This window comes from Sinocyclocheilus grahami, unplaced genomic scaffold (assembly GCF_001515645.1).
Source record: "Sinocyclocheilus grahami isolate Dianchi unplaced genomic scaffold, SAMN03320097.WGS_v1.1 scaffold1856.1, whole genome shotgun sequence".
In the NCBI taxonomy this organism is placed as follows: Eukaryota; Metazoa; Chordata; class Actinopteri; order Cypriniformes; family Cyprinidae; genus Sinocyclocheilus; species Sinocyclocheilus grahami.
The window spans coordinates 56683-71701 of NW_015507035.1; the positions used below are offsets into that span (position 1 = coordinate 56683).

The 15019-nt window shown below is 39.1% G+C and overlaps 2 protein-coding genes across 2 annotated transcripts in view; one reads left to right on the forward strand and one right to left on the reverse strand.

The window, feature by feature from the left end:
• The first annotated feature begins 4440 nt into the window (after positions 1 to 4440).
• Positions 4441 to 5704, forward strand: LOC107573053 (NHP2-like protein 1). The gene is made up of 3 exons (XM_016259491.1): positions 4441 to 4637; positions 4977 to 5097; positions 5189 to 5704. The coding sequence occupies exons 1-3, from the start codon at positions 4635 to 4637 to the stop codon at positions 5449 to 5451; spliced, it is 387 nt and encodes a 128-aa protein (XP_016114977.1). The 5' UTR covers positions 4441 to 4634; the 3' UTR covers positions 5452 to 5704.
• A 1052-nt stretch (positions 5705 to 6756) lies between these two features.
• The window catches only part of LOC107573050 (kelch-like protein 17), a 17818-nt gene continuing 9555 nt past the window's right edge, over positions 6757 to 15019 (reverse strand). The window contains exons 6-10 of the mRNA XM_016259487.1: positions 13240 to 13368; positions 11890 to 12066; positions 10364 to 10510; positions 10119 to 10284; positions 6757 to 7587 (exon numbers count right to left, since the gene is read on the reverse strand). Coding sequence (XP_016114973.1) covers positions 7416 to 7587; positions 10119 to 10284; positions 10364 to 10510; positions 11890 to 12066; positions 13240 to 13368 — 791 coding nt within the window. The 3' untranslated portion in view covers positions 6757 to 7415. The remainder of the gene's footprint in view (positions 7588 to 10118; positions 10285 to 10363; positions 10511 to 11889; positions 12067 to 13239; positions 13369 to 15019) is intronic.

Genomic DNA, 15019 nt, shown 5'->3' on the forward strand with positions numbered 1-15019 from the left:
GAGAACTTCTGAACTGACCTACAGAAACACGTCATCAATGCAGCACTCTATGCACATTCATAAGAACGACTTACCTAATCCAACGAGGGCCATTCTTGCACTGGTGTAATTATTGGCATAGAACTGTTACAGCTAGAATGTGAAAACAGACGTGTGTTTTCATATGGCTCAGCTTAAATAAGGGAACATTATGAGACAGATTTGTTAAGTGATCAGAAGCTGCTGTCACGTCACTTACATGATCAACACTAATCTTCCCCAGCATGTGGTCTGGACAGTACAGAGAGTTGGATAAAGCGTTCTTATATGCACCTTCTACAGAACACCTGTGTGAGACAAAACATCTCATCAGCACCAGATCCTGCATGATCCGAGTCTTCACATTAATTTCTTGGTGTCAGCATAATGTACCTATCTGTGGGCTCTGGTCTGCCACGTCCTTGTCTATCTTGACCCTCGGCGAGAGGTCAGACAGCTCCCAGGGTCTGACGTCAGGAGCAGTGGTCACATTGATCAGGTATTCTATGACGCCGTCACTGCACAGGAAACACATACAAGACACTCATTCAAAATGCACACAATTTTCATTCCATTTTCAGATCTGAATAATTAAACAGCTGTTTTCAGATTGAATATATTAATGAAGCAATAAGCCCCAAGAAGCCGTGGTTTACAGTGACTTTATAACAGCTAAGGGGCATTGTTAAAAACCAAATTCAATTAATTTAATTTAATTAATACATTTTTAATTAATTCAAGGCATTGACGTTTGCCTACAAAACCACCACTGGCTCTACACCCCTTTACCTAAATTCATTACTTCAGACTTATGTGCCCTCTAGTAGCTTGCATTCTGCAAATAAGCACACAATCACTTTCACAGACTTTTAACTAACACTTGCTTTCTAATCTTTTTGTATTCTATCTGTTTTCTTTTTTTTGATTTATTATACAATTAACAAAAGCAAAAAGGCCTCTAATACTAGCCTGCTCTATTCTTTTTCTATTCTATCTGTTTTCTTTTTATTTATTATATTATTTTAAAAACCCTTGCTATGTGTACTGCGTTAAGCTAACTGAGACTTGTTATAGCACTTGCATATCATTGCTCTTTTGTTGATTTTGATTGCTTCCATTGTCCTCATTTGTAAGTCGCTTTGGATAAAAGCGTCTGCTAAATGACAATGTAAATGTAAAAACCACCTTAGCTGTTATAAATTCACTGTAAACCACGGCTTCACAGGGCTTACTGCTTTTATAAAACGGCTATTCCATATACATAGTAAGGCTTCACAAAATTAAACAGAGCAAATAAAGTGTAATGATAATAAAAACATTATTCTTCCGCCAAACAATGTAGTTCCTCAGAAACGGTTGTGGTGGCATAAAATCGATTGCCGAGCGTCACACAAACGCAAACAAAGGTGTATGTTTGTATAGTACTTTAAAACAGCTTCGAACGTGGCTCAGCCAATCAGAATCAAGGACCGGAACTATTCGTTTTATAAAATGTAATTTATTCCTGTGATGCAAAGCTGAATTTTCAGCATCATTGCTCCAGTCCTCAGTGTCACATGATCCTTTAGAAATCATTCTAATATGCTGATTTGGTGCTCAACAAACTTTTTTTAGGATTCTTTGATCAATAGAAAGTTCAAAAGCATTTATTCGAAATAGAAATCTTTTGTAACAATGGAAAAGCCTCTATTGTTACTTTTGATCAATTTAATGCCTTCTAGTTGAAAAAAAGGTATGAATTACAGACCCCAAACCTTTTAACTGTTGTGCGTTTAATGTACATTGGGTCTTAGGTAACACTTCATTTTAAAGACCAATTCTCACTATTAACTAGTTGCTTATTAGCATGCATATCAGCATGTTATTAGTACGTTATTCTGCATGACCATATTTTAGATCCCTTACCCCATACCTAAACTTAACAACTACATTACTAACTATTAATATGCTGTAATTAGGACAAAAGTCATAGTTAATAGTTAGTTAATAGTGAGAATTTCCCCCCAAACTAAAGTGTGACCGGGTCTCTTATCTTTATTACTAAAGCTCATTTACTACAGAGACACTCACAAATCATCCCTTAGACAGTCCAGAGAATAGACCATGTGCTCCCTCTGTACGTCACACTAAAAAACTAAAAAAGCATGATGTTGAGAGAAATATTCGAGAGAGTACAATACAGAAAGTGTTTCAAAGCAGTCATGTATAAATATGAAACTGACCTCAAACTGGCGCCCACTGCCTCCAGACCCCGACAGATCCTGAATGCTGACGCACCTTTAGTGGTCTGAAACACAGCACACATTCATTACTAATATATAAATATGTATAGTATTGTTATGTTACATTAATCAGTGTCTGACATTAAACCTTCATGAGGAAAGGATGGACCAGAAGCACATTGCAATTACTAAATTATATTTAGACAGACTTAAAGAGTTCCAGATCTATACATGTACTCTTATTATTTCAGTTATTTTGCCTTCTGTAACGGGGATGACAAGACGTGAGACATGTGGATCCATCTGCCGAATTCGTGACACCTTTAATGTAAATAAACATGCGCAATCAATATACTTGCTCTTGTAAATGTATTTTGATGTTAATTACATTGTGCGAGCTGCCTCTTTAATACCACGTGGTTTATATACATGTTGCTGCTGATTGGGCTGACATGTTTGACACACCCACCAAACGAGAAAACGCATCTCAAACCCCGTTGCACACCGTTTCCAGGAAACATGTCGTTCAACCCAGAAACTGTAACAAAACGGTACACACCGGTTTGAGCTTGAACGTGCCCCGGGTGTTCAAAGGGTCACGTGTGCTCGTGAGGTCTGTCACTGGAAGTAACGTTACAGTATCACTGTGCCATGACCTCCATCACAGAAACACAACAGCACAGGGGATTTACAAACAACCGTCACTGGAAGAGCCGTCCAAAGAACACACGCCTCTGGGGTCCTTTGAATGACTTGGCCTTTATTTGAGGTTTTCCAGAGGAAAGTTCACAGCAGCTGCGTGTTCAAACACCGGCTCATAACAGACGCTAGCAACCCCGCGACGAGAAGCTTCTGGTGACCCTAAGAGCTTCGTATGTACTTGAAACACGACATGTGAAAAGAGAGGAGAAAGCAGCGCAGACTGAGAGAAAGAGGACTCGTGGAGAGATGAGCGAAACCTTTGAAGGCCCTCATATTTCCGCTTCTCTCCTTCAGTCGCTGGGAAAGACAGTTCTGGCCGATCCGAAGACCTATCCACAATCCACTGCGCCTCGACGAGACACCATATATGGACACACCGGAACCACGAGCTGTTTAATATTGATGAGATGCTATAAAATAGCCAAGACGTACCAGGAAAGAGCAAGACATGTCAGTACATACATTTGATACAATCTAGATCTAGATACAGTATCTAGAGATACAGAAATATGTCAATAAAAATATTTAGTGTTCAAAACTGCTTTGTGGGAAAATTTACTTTTTGGCCTCACTGAATGTTCTAAAGAGGATGGAAAATACTTTTATTTTTTATTTACTTATAATTTGGCCCAAATGTCACACTCATAAAGGAACGTTTACAAATAAATCAAACACACACACACACACACGTCTGGTCAGCTATCCTTGTGGGGACTCTCCATAGGCGTAATGGTTTTTCTACAGACCGTATTTTCTATCGCCCTACACCTAAACCTACCCCTCACAGGAAACTTTTCTGCATTTTTAGATTTTCAAAAAACTTCATTCTGTGTGATTTATTAGCTTGTTTACCCGTGAGGACCTCAATTTAGGTCCCCACCGTGGCACGAGTCCCCATGAGTCTGTGTGTATTCAGGTTTAAGTCCCCACCAGAATAGAAAAACAGGTACACACACACACACACGTTTAAATCTTTTGACTGCAAGGTGTACAGAAAGTACAGAGTAATATAGCTATGAGTTAGTATTTATTTGTCAAGTCAAGTCACCTTTATTTATATAGCGCTTTTAACAATACAGATTGTGTCAAAGCAACTGTACAGCATTAATTAGGAAAATAGTGTGTCAATAATGCAAAGTGACAATAGTAAACACTCACAGCAATTATTATATGATGCAATCAAACTTATAGCATAATGTGGTAGTTCTGTATGTTGTTTCAGGGTTGGCATCCTCTGAGGTCCTCTGAGGGCTTGGCATCATCATTTGTCATTTTTATACCCAATTCTGTAGTATTGTTTTCTTGTTCTTTTTCCCGTTTTAGTTTTGAATGCATTGCATGTTGCTGTATCTGTATTTGAACGAACGTTCATGGGCTATATTGTTATTATTTATTCAGTAACATACATTTTAAAAAAGAGTTAGTAATGCAGTCTTCCGTTTTTTTTTTTTAAAGAGACCTTTTGCAGCAAAATTGTAACTCGATACTCTCCTATCGCTACAAAACTTTTGCTCTCGCGGTCTCATTTCGATGACGCACGTCGATGCGCCGGCAGCACGCGCAGAACGTCCGCTGCTCGCCTCACGATCCGTTTACTAAACTCCGCAGCGGTCCGCTTGTCCTCCGTGAAGCACACGCCGAGAGGACCACTCGCGTTGATCTCTACAGACATCTAAATCACAGCTCGCAGAAATGGTAAGTGTGTATTTCATAATGACAGTGTTTAACTAGCGTTAGCGGTTAGATATCGACTAGGATAGAATGTGTGCAGTGCGTGCCTATGTCTATCCGTTCAGCACGTGCTGCTGTTTTCTTTTGCATGGTTGGGTTTTATGGGGATGCTTTTACGCTCGTGGTGTTTTAATGTGTTTCATTAATGTAAATCAACCCACGTGTGGCGCATGTAACATGGTTTACAGCATGTGAGGTTAATTGTAGCCACCAGAGCTGGTGGGACGCATAGAGGCACATGTGTTCATTCATGTTTATGTAGTCTGTGTTGTGTTTGACTTCACAAATGCTGGTCTCTTCCAGGCTGAATCAGACGTGAATCCTAAAGCGTATCCTCTGGCGGACGCCACTCTCACCAAAACCATCCTAGACCTGGTTCAGCAAGCGGCCAATTACAAGCAACTGAGAAAAGGGGCCAATGAGGGTAGGTAGACATCCTAGAAACTGTCCTTGCAGGCAAAGCAGAAGTCTGGCTGCGACGGGACGTGACTAACTTTCTTGTGGTTTGGTTCCAGCCACTAAAACCCTGAACCGAGGCATTGCGGAGTTCATCGTGATGGCTGCCGATGCTGAACCTCTGGAGATCATCCTGCATCTGCCTCTGCTGTGCGAGGACAAGAACGTCCCGTACGTGTTTGTGCGCTCCAAGCAGGCCTTGGGCCGCGCGTGCGGGGTGTCCCGGCCCGTCATCGCCACCTCGGTCACCATTAAGGAAGGCTCTCAGCTCAAGCCTCAGATTCAGTCGGTGCAGATGGCCATCGAGAGACTGCTGGTCTGAGACCTCTTCCGCACACCTGCAGTTTTGATGTTCCCCTCGTTTGTCACTTACCACCTGTGTTTTAATTCTCATTTTGATTGGTTTTGTGTATGTTGAGTTTTTAAGTGTTTACTTGTCACTTTCTCATTTTGCCACTGGGCGAGCACATGTACATTTATATTAAGAAAAATATAATAGCTGTTTTTCTATTTAATTATGAGAATTACGTTTGGCATGGTAGAACATTTAAAATAGAAGTTATGAAGTTATATATATATATATATATATAGATCATTGTACAGACTTGTAATAAAACACAAACTCCAGAATACATGTCCTGCATCTCTATTTGTATACTATAATTATGTACTTCACTAGTGATTGTATGTAATTGTTATAAATGTTGGCGTCAGTAAGATTTTTGTTTGTTTTTGAAAGAAATCTCTTGGGCTCACCAAGGCTGCATTTATTTAATTAAAAATACAGTAACAATTAAAAAAAAAATGTAATTGTAGTTTTTGGTGGTCATTATTACTCCAGTCTTCAGTGTCGCATGATCCTTAAGAAATCATTCTAATATGCTCATTTGGTGCTCAACAAAAAAATTCTTATGTTAACAATTATTAATAATTTCAACATTAACAATGTTGGAAACTGTTGTGCTGCTTCGTATTTGTGTAAAAAAAAAAGATACGTATTTTTTTTCAGGGTTCTTTGATGAATAGTAATTTCAAAACGGCAGCGTTTATTAAAAATGTATAAAAAAAAATTATAACTGACCTTAACGGTTCTGTATGTAGAAAGAATGTGTCAGTATTGAGATCACGTCACAAATATTATTTTAAGTTTTATATATGAGAGAATCCGGTCTGATTTCAGATTGTAATGATCATAAACCTAGCATTATCTGATTCACGCATTGTATACATATGCATGAACTGCTTGTCATTTATTTTCCTTTTTAACTCAAAAGTCTGAGCTAAAGAAGTCTTTTAAGAAAACCAAACTAATAATGAGTCGAGCAACGATGGTAAAACTGCAGCTGTAATTCAGGTTCATTCTTCGGTCAAGCTGAACACATTGCATTGTGGGATACAGTACCCAGCGCACTGTGCTCAGTTGTATTCGAAACATTTTGGCAAATGTAAAGGTTATTTGGGTATACATACATACTATGCACAATATGAAGACGAATTACGGATTTAAAGGGATAGTTCACCCTAAACGATAATTCTGTCATCATTTACTGACCCGCATGTTGTTCTAAACCTATATGAAATTCTTTCATCTGTTAAAAACAAAAGAAGATCATTTGAAGAATGTTGGTAACCAAACAGTTTCTGGTCCCCATTGACTTCCATAATGTGTGTCTTTTTCTCCATACTATGGAAACCAATGGGGACCACAAACTGGTTACCATCATTTTGTGTTCAACCAAAGAAAAACTCATACAAGACTTGAAGGCAAGTAAATGATGACAGAATTGTCAGTTTTGGGTGCACTTTCCTTTTTAAACACGTTTCAGTGTATCTGTGCTAGTTACTCCATAAATCTCTAAATACAACAAAAAACTTCTAATAAATACAAAAATCACCGTACAAAACATTTCACTTCAACACTGTTCGAAAACAAACAAGTACTTGTATAAGTCAGCGCATGGAAGCAACCCTGTACGTCACTTGAACATCACATTGAACTGATACTGTGGAGACTCTGGGATGGCGGCTCTCACACACACACACACACACACACACACACAGACTTACAATCACCACAGATATCATCAATCCATCCAGCTTCACACCGTGGCAGAGGGTTGCACTGGAGAAAGCATATGACACAAATATTTTCTGAAGACCCTCCAGCGTCTGGGTCGGACATTTTCCGTTCCTTAAAATAACTCTCGTGGGGCGGGGTGCTCTGAAAGCTGCCCCCTGGCCTCGTGTCCCGGGGCCGACAGTAATGCGGGTGGAGCCCCGGTGCTCTCAGTCCACAGGAAACTCCGTCTCCAAGGCAGTGCCGGGACGGCTGCCCACGTGAGAGTCCTTCCGGAGCTGCAGCGAGACGCAACTCAGCCAGCTGCGGCTGGTGGGCATTTCTCCCACGATCTCCCAGCTGTCCGACTCCTCACAGTACCGCTCGATAGTGTCATGATACCTGCAGAGGAAGTCAGTTCGGTCAGAAACACTCGACAGACCGTGGACATAGCTAGCAGGCCTCAGATTGAGTTAGGGCTGCACGATTATGACAAAAATCTGAATTGTCGATTATTCCCTTGAAATTGTAATTGCGATTATTAATTACGATTATCACAATTTACATTGAATGATGTTTATACCATTGTTTGATGCAACTGCATGCCGTATTTTTATATGAAAATAAATAAGCTGAAAACATGCTAACTGAAAAACTTTGTGCTTTTCTATAGTATTAAGCCTCAAATGTCAAATACACATCGGATTGGTTTCTTCTTTAAAGGGGTCCTATTATGCTCTTTTACAAAAGTCTTGATTTTGTTTTGGGGGTGTACTAGAAAAGGCTCTCATACAATTTTTTTTACATATTTAAAATTACCATTATCAATTTGAGCGCGATTTAAACCCGGATGATTGTAACCACTCTAAGTTCGTCTGCCTTGGGAAAGCTAGCGTGTCTCCGACATAGTGATAACACTCGTTGCCTTCTCTAGTGCAGCTCAACCAGGTCTCGTCCCATTCGTCGATATTTGATCGACGAATGGGACGAAAATATGTGGAAATAAATCCCGGAAAATATGCGTTGTAGTCCAAACGAGTCGTTCGTTGTAGTTTTTGAAAAGTGATTTCTGTTAAATAAAATATGTCCTTTTGAAGTGGACTTTGAGCTTTGTAACTTCGTAGATCTTTTTTATGCTCAAACAGCAACATTACAGACTAACTAAAGTTGAAAAAATGAAAAAGCATAATAGGACCCCTTTAAATATGAATGGCATTATAATGTTATACTAAAACTAAAATTACAATAACGGGAAAAACCCTTAAGATAACATGTAGAAAGAAAAAAACGCAGAATAACATAAGTGGACTTTGAACGATTAATTGCCGCTTTGAACGATTCCAAAATTGTGGCATCCATAATTGTAATCGCGATTAGAAATTTGATTAATTGTGCAGCCCTAGATTGAGTGTAGTAGGACCCTATGACTTCCACAATGTGGAAAACAGAATAAAATACAGTGTAACCTCACGGAATTTGGCAAATGTGAATGAATAAATCCCACGATACGGGCGAGTGCCTGTGAACAGCTGCAACTGCAAAAAAGACTAGTTAGATATGAAGTCTGCGTGTTGAGTCTCTGTGGGAATGAACGGTGTGGTTTTGTTTACTACACAAACTCAAGCATATGCAACGCTCTCACTATATGAGGACAATAACACAAACTTCACCTCCATCTGCTCTAGGAGTCACTTCGACAGCATTTCACCATTTCATTTTATTAAACTATCTTCAGCTACATCTACATTAAGGATCTGGACTACAGCTGCTGAGAAGATCTCCAAGTATATTGCACAAAACCACAATCAGGACTCAGAATGAATGCCTTAACACTGTATTTTTATTTAACTTTTTTTTTTCTTTCGCTTTCTTGATTTGGTTTTCTGTTAACTTTTCTAGCCGTTATGTACCCCATTTTAATGAGACTGCGGGGGTTAGGCTGGGTGTGTGAGGGAGGGTGGGGGTTAAGTTGAATTGATATGCGTTCTTATCCCAGTTTGTATATTGTTATTAATAAAAAAAATTAATAAAATAAACAAAATGCAGTTCATGACCAGGCAGTCATTGCCTGTGGTTTAACTGTTGTGGAGCACCAAAAAGAAAAAAACAGATTTGATTACATTTTAAAAAACGAATTAAATCATTAAAGTTTTCCACATTCGTTTGATTACCACCCTTTTTGATAATAAATCTGCATTACATTATAAAACAAAATCCAGAAAAATTAAAACAGAACAGAGGATTTCTAAGAAAATAAAACATTTCATAAGGCCCTGTTATTGTTAAAAAAATTTATTCATTTTTATGAATTCAATTGCTTAGACGTACTCTTTGATTAAAATGCCTGAATTACGCTCATTTACATGTTAATAATTTTAAAGGGAATAAAATGCCTATAATGCTGTTTAAGCACCTGCCTCTTTTCTGAAAAGCCTAGTCTGCTCTGATTGGTCAACTGCTTAGAGCATGTATCGAAATACCATAATCGTGTTTCAGCTCACAAAGGCTTCGCGAGCAGCTGTAAACAGTATTACATCTAATGCAATTATGCCATCGGTACTGTTGTACCAGTGTGACGACAATGAGAGCTCGACATACCGAAGTTCTTTAAAGATGGGCCAGTAGATGGGCATTATGAAAATATATATTTAACATGATGACGTAAGCTTTGTCCCAGAGATAATGGCAGGACAACAAACAAGGCGTTTCAAGCAAGAGATTACTGTTAGAGCAATTAACTCCCTTTGGTGTGGACTTTCTGCTTTGTAGCAGATCGTTAACATGCACACACAGCAATATTACATAATAAGCTATACAAGTGCCCCACTGAACTATTAAAATATAATAAAGAAAACTTAAAAGGAAAAAAAAAAAAGGGAGTTTGGGGGGAAAATCAAATGGAGTTCACAGGGCTCTAGAGTAGTATATCTCACCTGTCCCATCCCTCCTCTCCTCCTAAAACGTAAATCTTTCCATCCACCACCGCTACGCCGGGTCGATAGCGTCTCTCCTTCATGGGAGCACACATGGTCCACTTGTTGGTCTTGGGGTCGTAGCTCTCCACCTTATCCGTGTTCTCGGTGGAAGCGTGCCAGCCGCCTAGAGAGGAACAACTGTGATCCACTGCTCTACAGGATAAGACTCAAACGGCTCAAGAAATAAAAGCCTCCATATTAACCTATGACGTAGATCTTGCCCTTCAGGATGCAGGCAGCAGATCCAGAGCGGGCGATCTGCATGGGCGCCACCTCGGTCCACACGCATGTTTTAGGGTTGTACGCTTGCGCCAAGTTTGTGCCATCACCATCTTCTAAAACAGCACCTCCTGTGGTTTCAGAAGGGAATATTACACAGCCCTTGAAAAAAAACGTATTTCTGCTGTTTTGCAAAAAGGCCAATTATTACCTAATTGCATGATGCAGAGTACAAAATTATCAGTAAAAACTTTCTATCATGTACAGTCCTTCACAAAATAAGAATGACGTGTCAAATTATACATAGGTATTAGCTTTAAAGGGGTCCTATTATGCGTTTTCACTTTTTCAACTTTAGTTAGTCTGTAATGTTGCTGTTTGAGCATAAAAAAAAAGATCGGCTAAGTTACAAAGCTCAAAGTCCACTTCAAAAGGAGATATTTTATTTAACAGAAATCACTTTTCAAAAACTACAACGAACGACTCGTTTGGACTACAACGCATATTTTCCGGGATTTGTGATATCAGAAAGATCGACGAATGGGACGAGACCTGGCTGATCTGCACTAGAGAAGGCAACGAGTGTTATCACTATGTTGGAGACACGCTAGCTTTCCCAAGGCAGGCGAACTCCGAGTGCTTACAATCATTCGGGTTTAAAATCGCGCTCTAATTGATTTGATTTTGACACAATATTTACACTGACGCTCGCAGCAGGCGGCTATGGTAAGGGGCATGACATTTCCCGACCAGGCGCCGAGTGCTGCCAATCACAACACACACTGGCCCAGCTAACCAATCACAGCACATTTCGTATTTCAGAAGGCGGGCCTTCATTTGATACAGGAACTATTCGAGCCGTTCATGCCAGACTGGGGAGAGAGGTGTTGTAATAATGTAAAATATGTGAAAAATTATGCGTTTTTCAAACAACCTAGTATGAGAGCCTAGTACACTCCCAAAACAAAATCAAGACTTTATAAAAGAGCATAATAGGACCCCTTTAATGCACTTAGCAAAAAACAAAGACAATCTAATGTCAAACGTTTTCAGAATGTATAACTTATGATCTGGATAGGAGTGGAACAATATGTTCAAATACTCAATTTAACGTCAAAGAGCTTTCCTCTAAATCTGTCATTTTTTGTCAGTTTTGAAAGCAAAACACCTACATAATGCAGCAAAAAAACGTAGGTTATGCATTTTCTTCAGACACTGGCCATTATTCTAATCCTGAAATCAGAATCAGGCATAAAAATGTCTTGAGAATCATTCACACATGTGAAAATCAGCTGATAATTGAACCAAGATTATGGATAGCACGTTATTTTTGCTCTACTAGCATTGATTGGCAGTGCAACCAGCGCGCATTACAGACATTTATAGTCTATATTTACATTATTTGCTGTGGTAAATGAAATCAGGCCACATGCTGTCCATACAGTTGTATTTAACCTGGAATATTCTGGAATCAAATTGTCTGGAGCTTATGTGGGACCAAACCTGTTACCTGTCACATAGAGTAATCCATCCAGCGCCACCACAGCCGGACTGGTGACCGCCATCTTGACCGATTCCATAAACTGCCACGTGTTTGTCTGTGGATTATAACACTCAACAGAGTCCAGGCGAGAACGGCCTTCCCAGCCGCCCACAGCGAACACATATCCATCCAGCATCACCAACCCTGAAAAACAGAACAACGCTCTTAATTTTAATATTTGAAACAAGAGGGTCTTGTTTGTTTCCAAACAATAGGGTGGGCTGAAATGCTGCGTTCCATCCAAGTTGGATGTGGGATAGTCCTACTTAAAGGTGGGGTAAGTGATTTCTGGTAGCCGATGCTGACATTTGAAATCACCAAAACAAACACGCCCCTACCCCAAAAGGGTCTCGCCCCTATTTTGATAGCTCCGCCCCAAACATACGTACGCAACCCAGGCAACGATTAGTTCTGTGAAACAAAGCAAAACCAATGTTACACCGTGTCTACACCAGATGCTAGTGGCGCGACACAATACTATTGAACTCATAATCAGTGATGCAGTCTACACCATATATATATATATATATATATATATATATATATATATATATACACACACACACACATATCTATGGTCTACACTGGATGCGGCATGACACGACAAATTCCCGACAGAAAACTGCTGCAGCGGTCTATTCATGACGTATTGACACAAATTTCAAATGATTTTCAATGGTCGCTTTGTCGCGTCCAGTGTACTAGAGTACACTCCTTGAGTTCTCTCCAGCACTGGAAAGCTGATCCGATATTTACACGGGTCCTACTTCTTGCCTTAAGCCTTCTTTTGTTCCACAGACGTTTTCCTCTTTTGTTTTTTTTTATCCGCCATCTCTATTTTTCTGTCGCTCGGTTCGGCTAATGTCCGTCCTGTGCACTGAACTCTCTCCTCTGCATCATGAGTAGACACGCCCCTTACTGCTGATTGGCTACAAGTGTGTGTTGCTATTCGGCCTGAATCAGTTTTCTAAAGTGTTTTTGAAAACTCGCTTACCCCACCTTTAATTCCGCCAATTTCTGGCCATGAAAGCATTCAGTTTTCTGATATTTGGAAAATGATGTGAAAAAAAAAATGGCAATGCTACCATTAGCACTACAGGTGTTTTACAGTCAACAAAAACGTTTTCTTGCAACCAAATTGAGGAGAATTGTTCAAAAGGTGTGTGAACAGAGAAGATCAGTTACATGGAAACATTTGATAAATAGTTTTTATTATGTAACTTTGACTCATTGGAAACCCATCTTTTGGAGCTGCATGGAATACAGCATCAACCAACTGCTCTTTGTAAACGTTTATACAAATTTGGTGGCCATTACCTAATTCTGATCGCGCCACGTTCATGGGTGCCATCTCTGACCAGGAGTCAAAACATGGGTCGTAGCGCCACATCTCTCTACTGGCCGAGCCGTCTGGAAATTCACCACCAGCCAAATACAGCATGCAGCCTGAATAAACAAACGCAGTTCAGACCAAGAAAAACATGGCGTATTTCTGACCGCTGGCACTTAAAGGCTTGGTAAACAACTCATTTACATTTTAAAATTTTGGGGTCAGCAAGATTTTTTTTTAAATAACTCTAGAAAAGATTTTATTTTCTAATAAATGCTGTTCTTTTGAACTTTTTATTCAGTATCCTGAAAAAAATGTAACACTGCTTCCACAAAAATATTAAGCAGCACTGATTTCACCACTGATAATAATCAGAAATGTTATTTTGCGCAGCAAATCAGCATATTAGAATCAATTCTGAAGGATCATGTGACACTGAAGACTGGAGTAATGATGCTGAAAATTCAGCTTTGCATCACAGGAATAAATTACACTGTAAACTATGTTTAAATAGAAAACAGTTATATTAAATTATAGTAATATTTCAGAGGCAAGTAAATGGAGTTTTGGCAAGCATAAAATACTTTTTTTCAAAAACAAAATTATTATAGACTGCAAATTTTTGAACATTAGTGTAAATCTCATGATATTTAAGTTGCAAACAGTTTCCTAATTTTTCACGCAAGAAGTAAAATACAGTAAAAAATCTACTTAAAACAGCCAAGATATGTTTTCACATTATGAACACAAGGATAATATTTATTCATGTTCATCTATATTAACCAATATAACAATAGGGCTAGGCGATATGCCCAAAAAAAATAAAAAAATCATATCAGTCGACATCGATAATTATATTTCTTTTATGTTTAAATGCAGATTTTTGCTCCTAAGTGAAAGTTGTAGAAACCAGACCATTGCTTATGGTTTTAAACGACTCTTTATGGTCAGAACATGACGTCACACTCCAGTCATTTTTCCTTAACAAAATAAATCTTAATCTTAATAGAAAATGTATTTATTCGTTTTTGCATGTTCTGTTAAGTGATATTGTTTCAAATTATGAGACAGGTTTGTGTTGCCTGACTTTGACTGTGCTATCTTCAGTACAGTTTGCAGTGCAGGCTGCAATATTAATAATGTTACTTTATTTGACAGTAGCTTGAGTTAGTATGCAGATATAAATTTAAGTTAATTATCACAAACAGTAACATTACAATTGTCACAACTCCACTGTTATATGGTTAAAGGGATAGTTCACCCCAAAATGAAAATGTGATGTTTATCTGCTTACCCCCCAGGGCATCCCAAGATGTAGGCGACTTTGTTTCTTCAGAAGAACACAAATGATGATTTTTAAGTCCAGCCGTTGCAGTCTGTCAGTCTTATAATGCATGGCAATGTTAACAAAGTCTATGAGTGTAAAAAAAACATGCACAGACAAATCCAAATTAAACCCTGCGGCTCGTGACGACACATTGATGTCCTAAGACACGAAACGATCGGTTTGTGCGAGAAACTGAACAGTATTTATATCATTTTTTACCTCTAATACACCACTATGTCCAACTGTCTTTGGGCACGCGCACGGCATCCGGTGAGTGAGGTGTGTACGCGCTCTGGCGAAGTTTACGCAATCGCCGGAAGTGATCTCTCGTGCGTATACGTCACTCATTGTTTACACAGTGCACAGTCATTGTAGGTACGGCAGCTAATCAAAATGGTACTTACTTGCACTTATCCGGATTGTTCAAACCGACTTCTGAG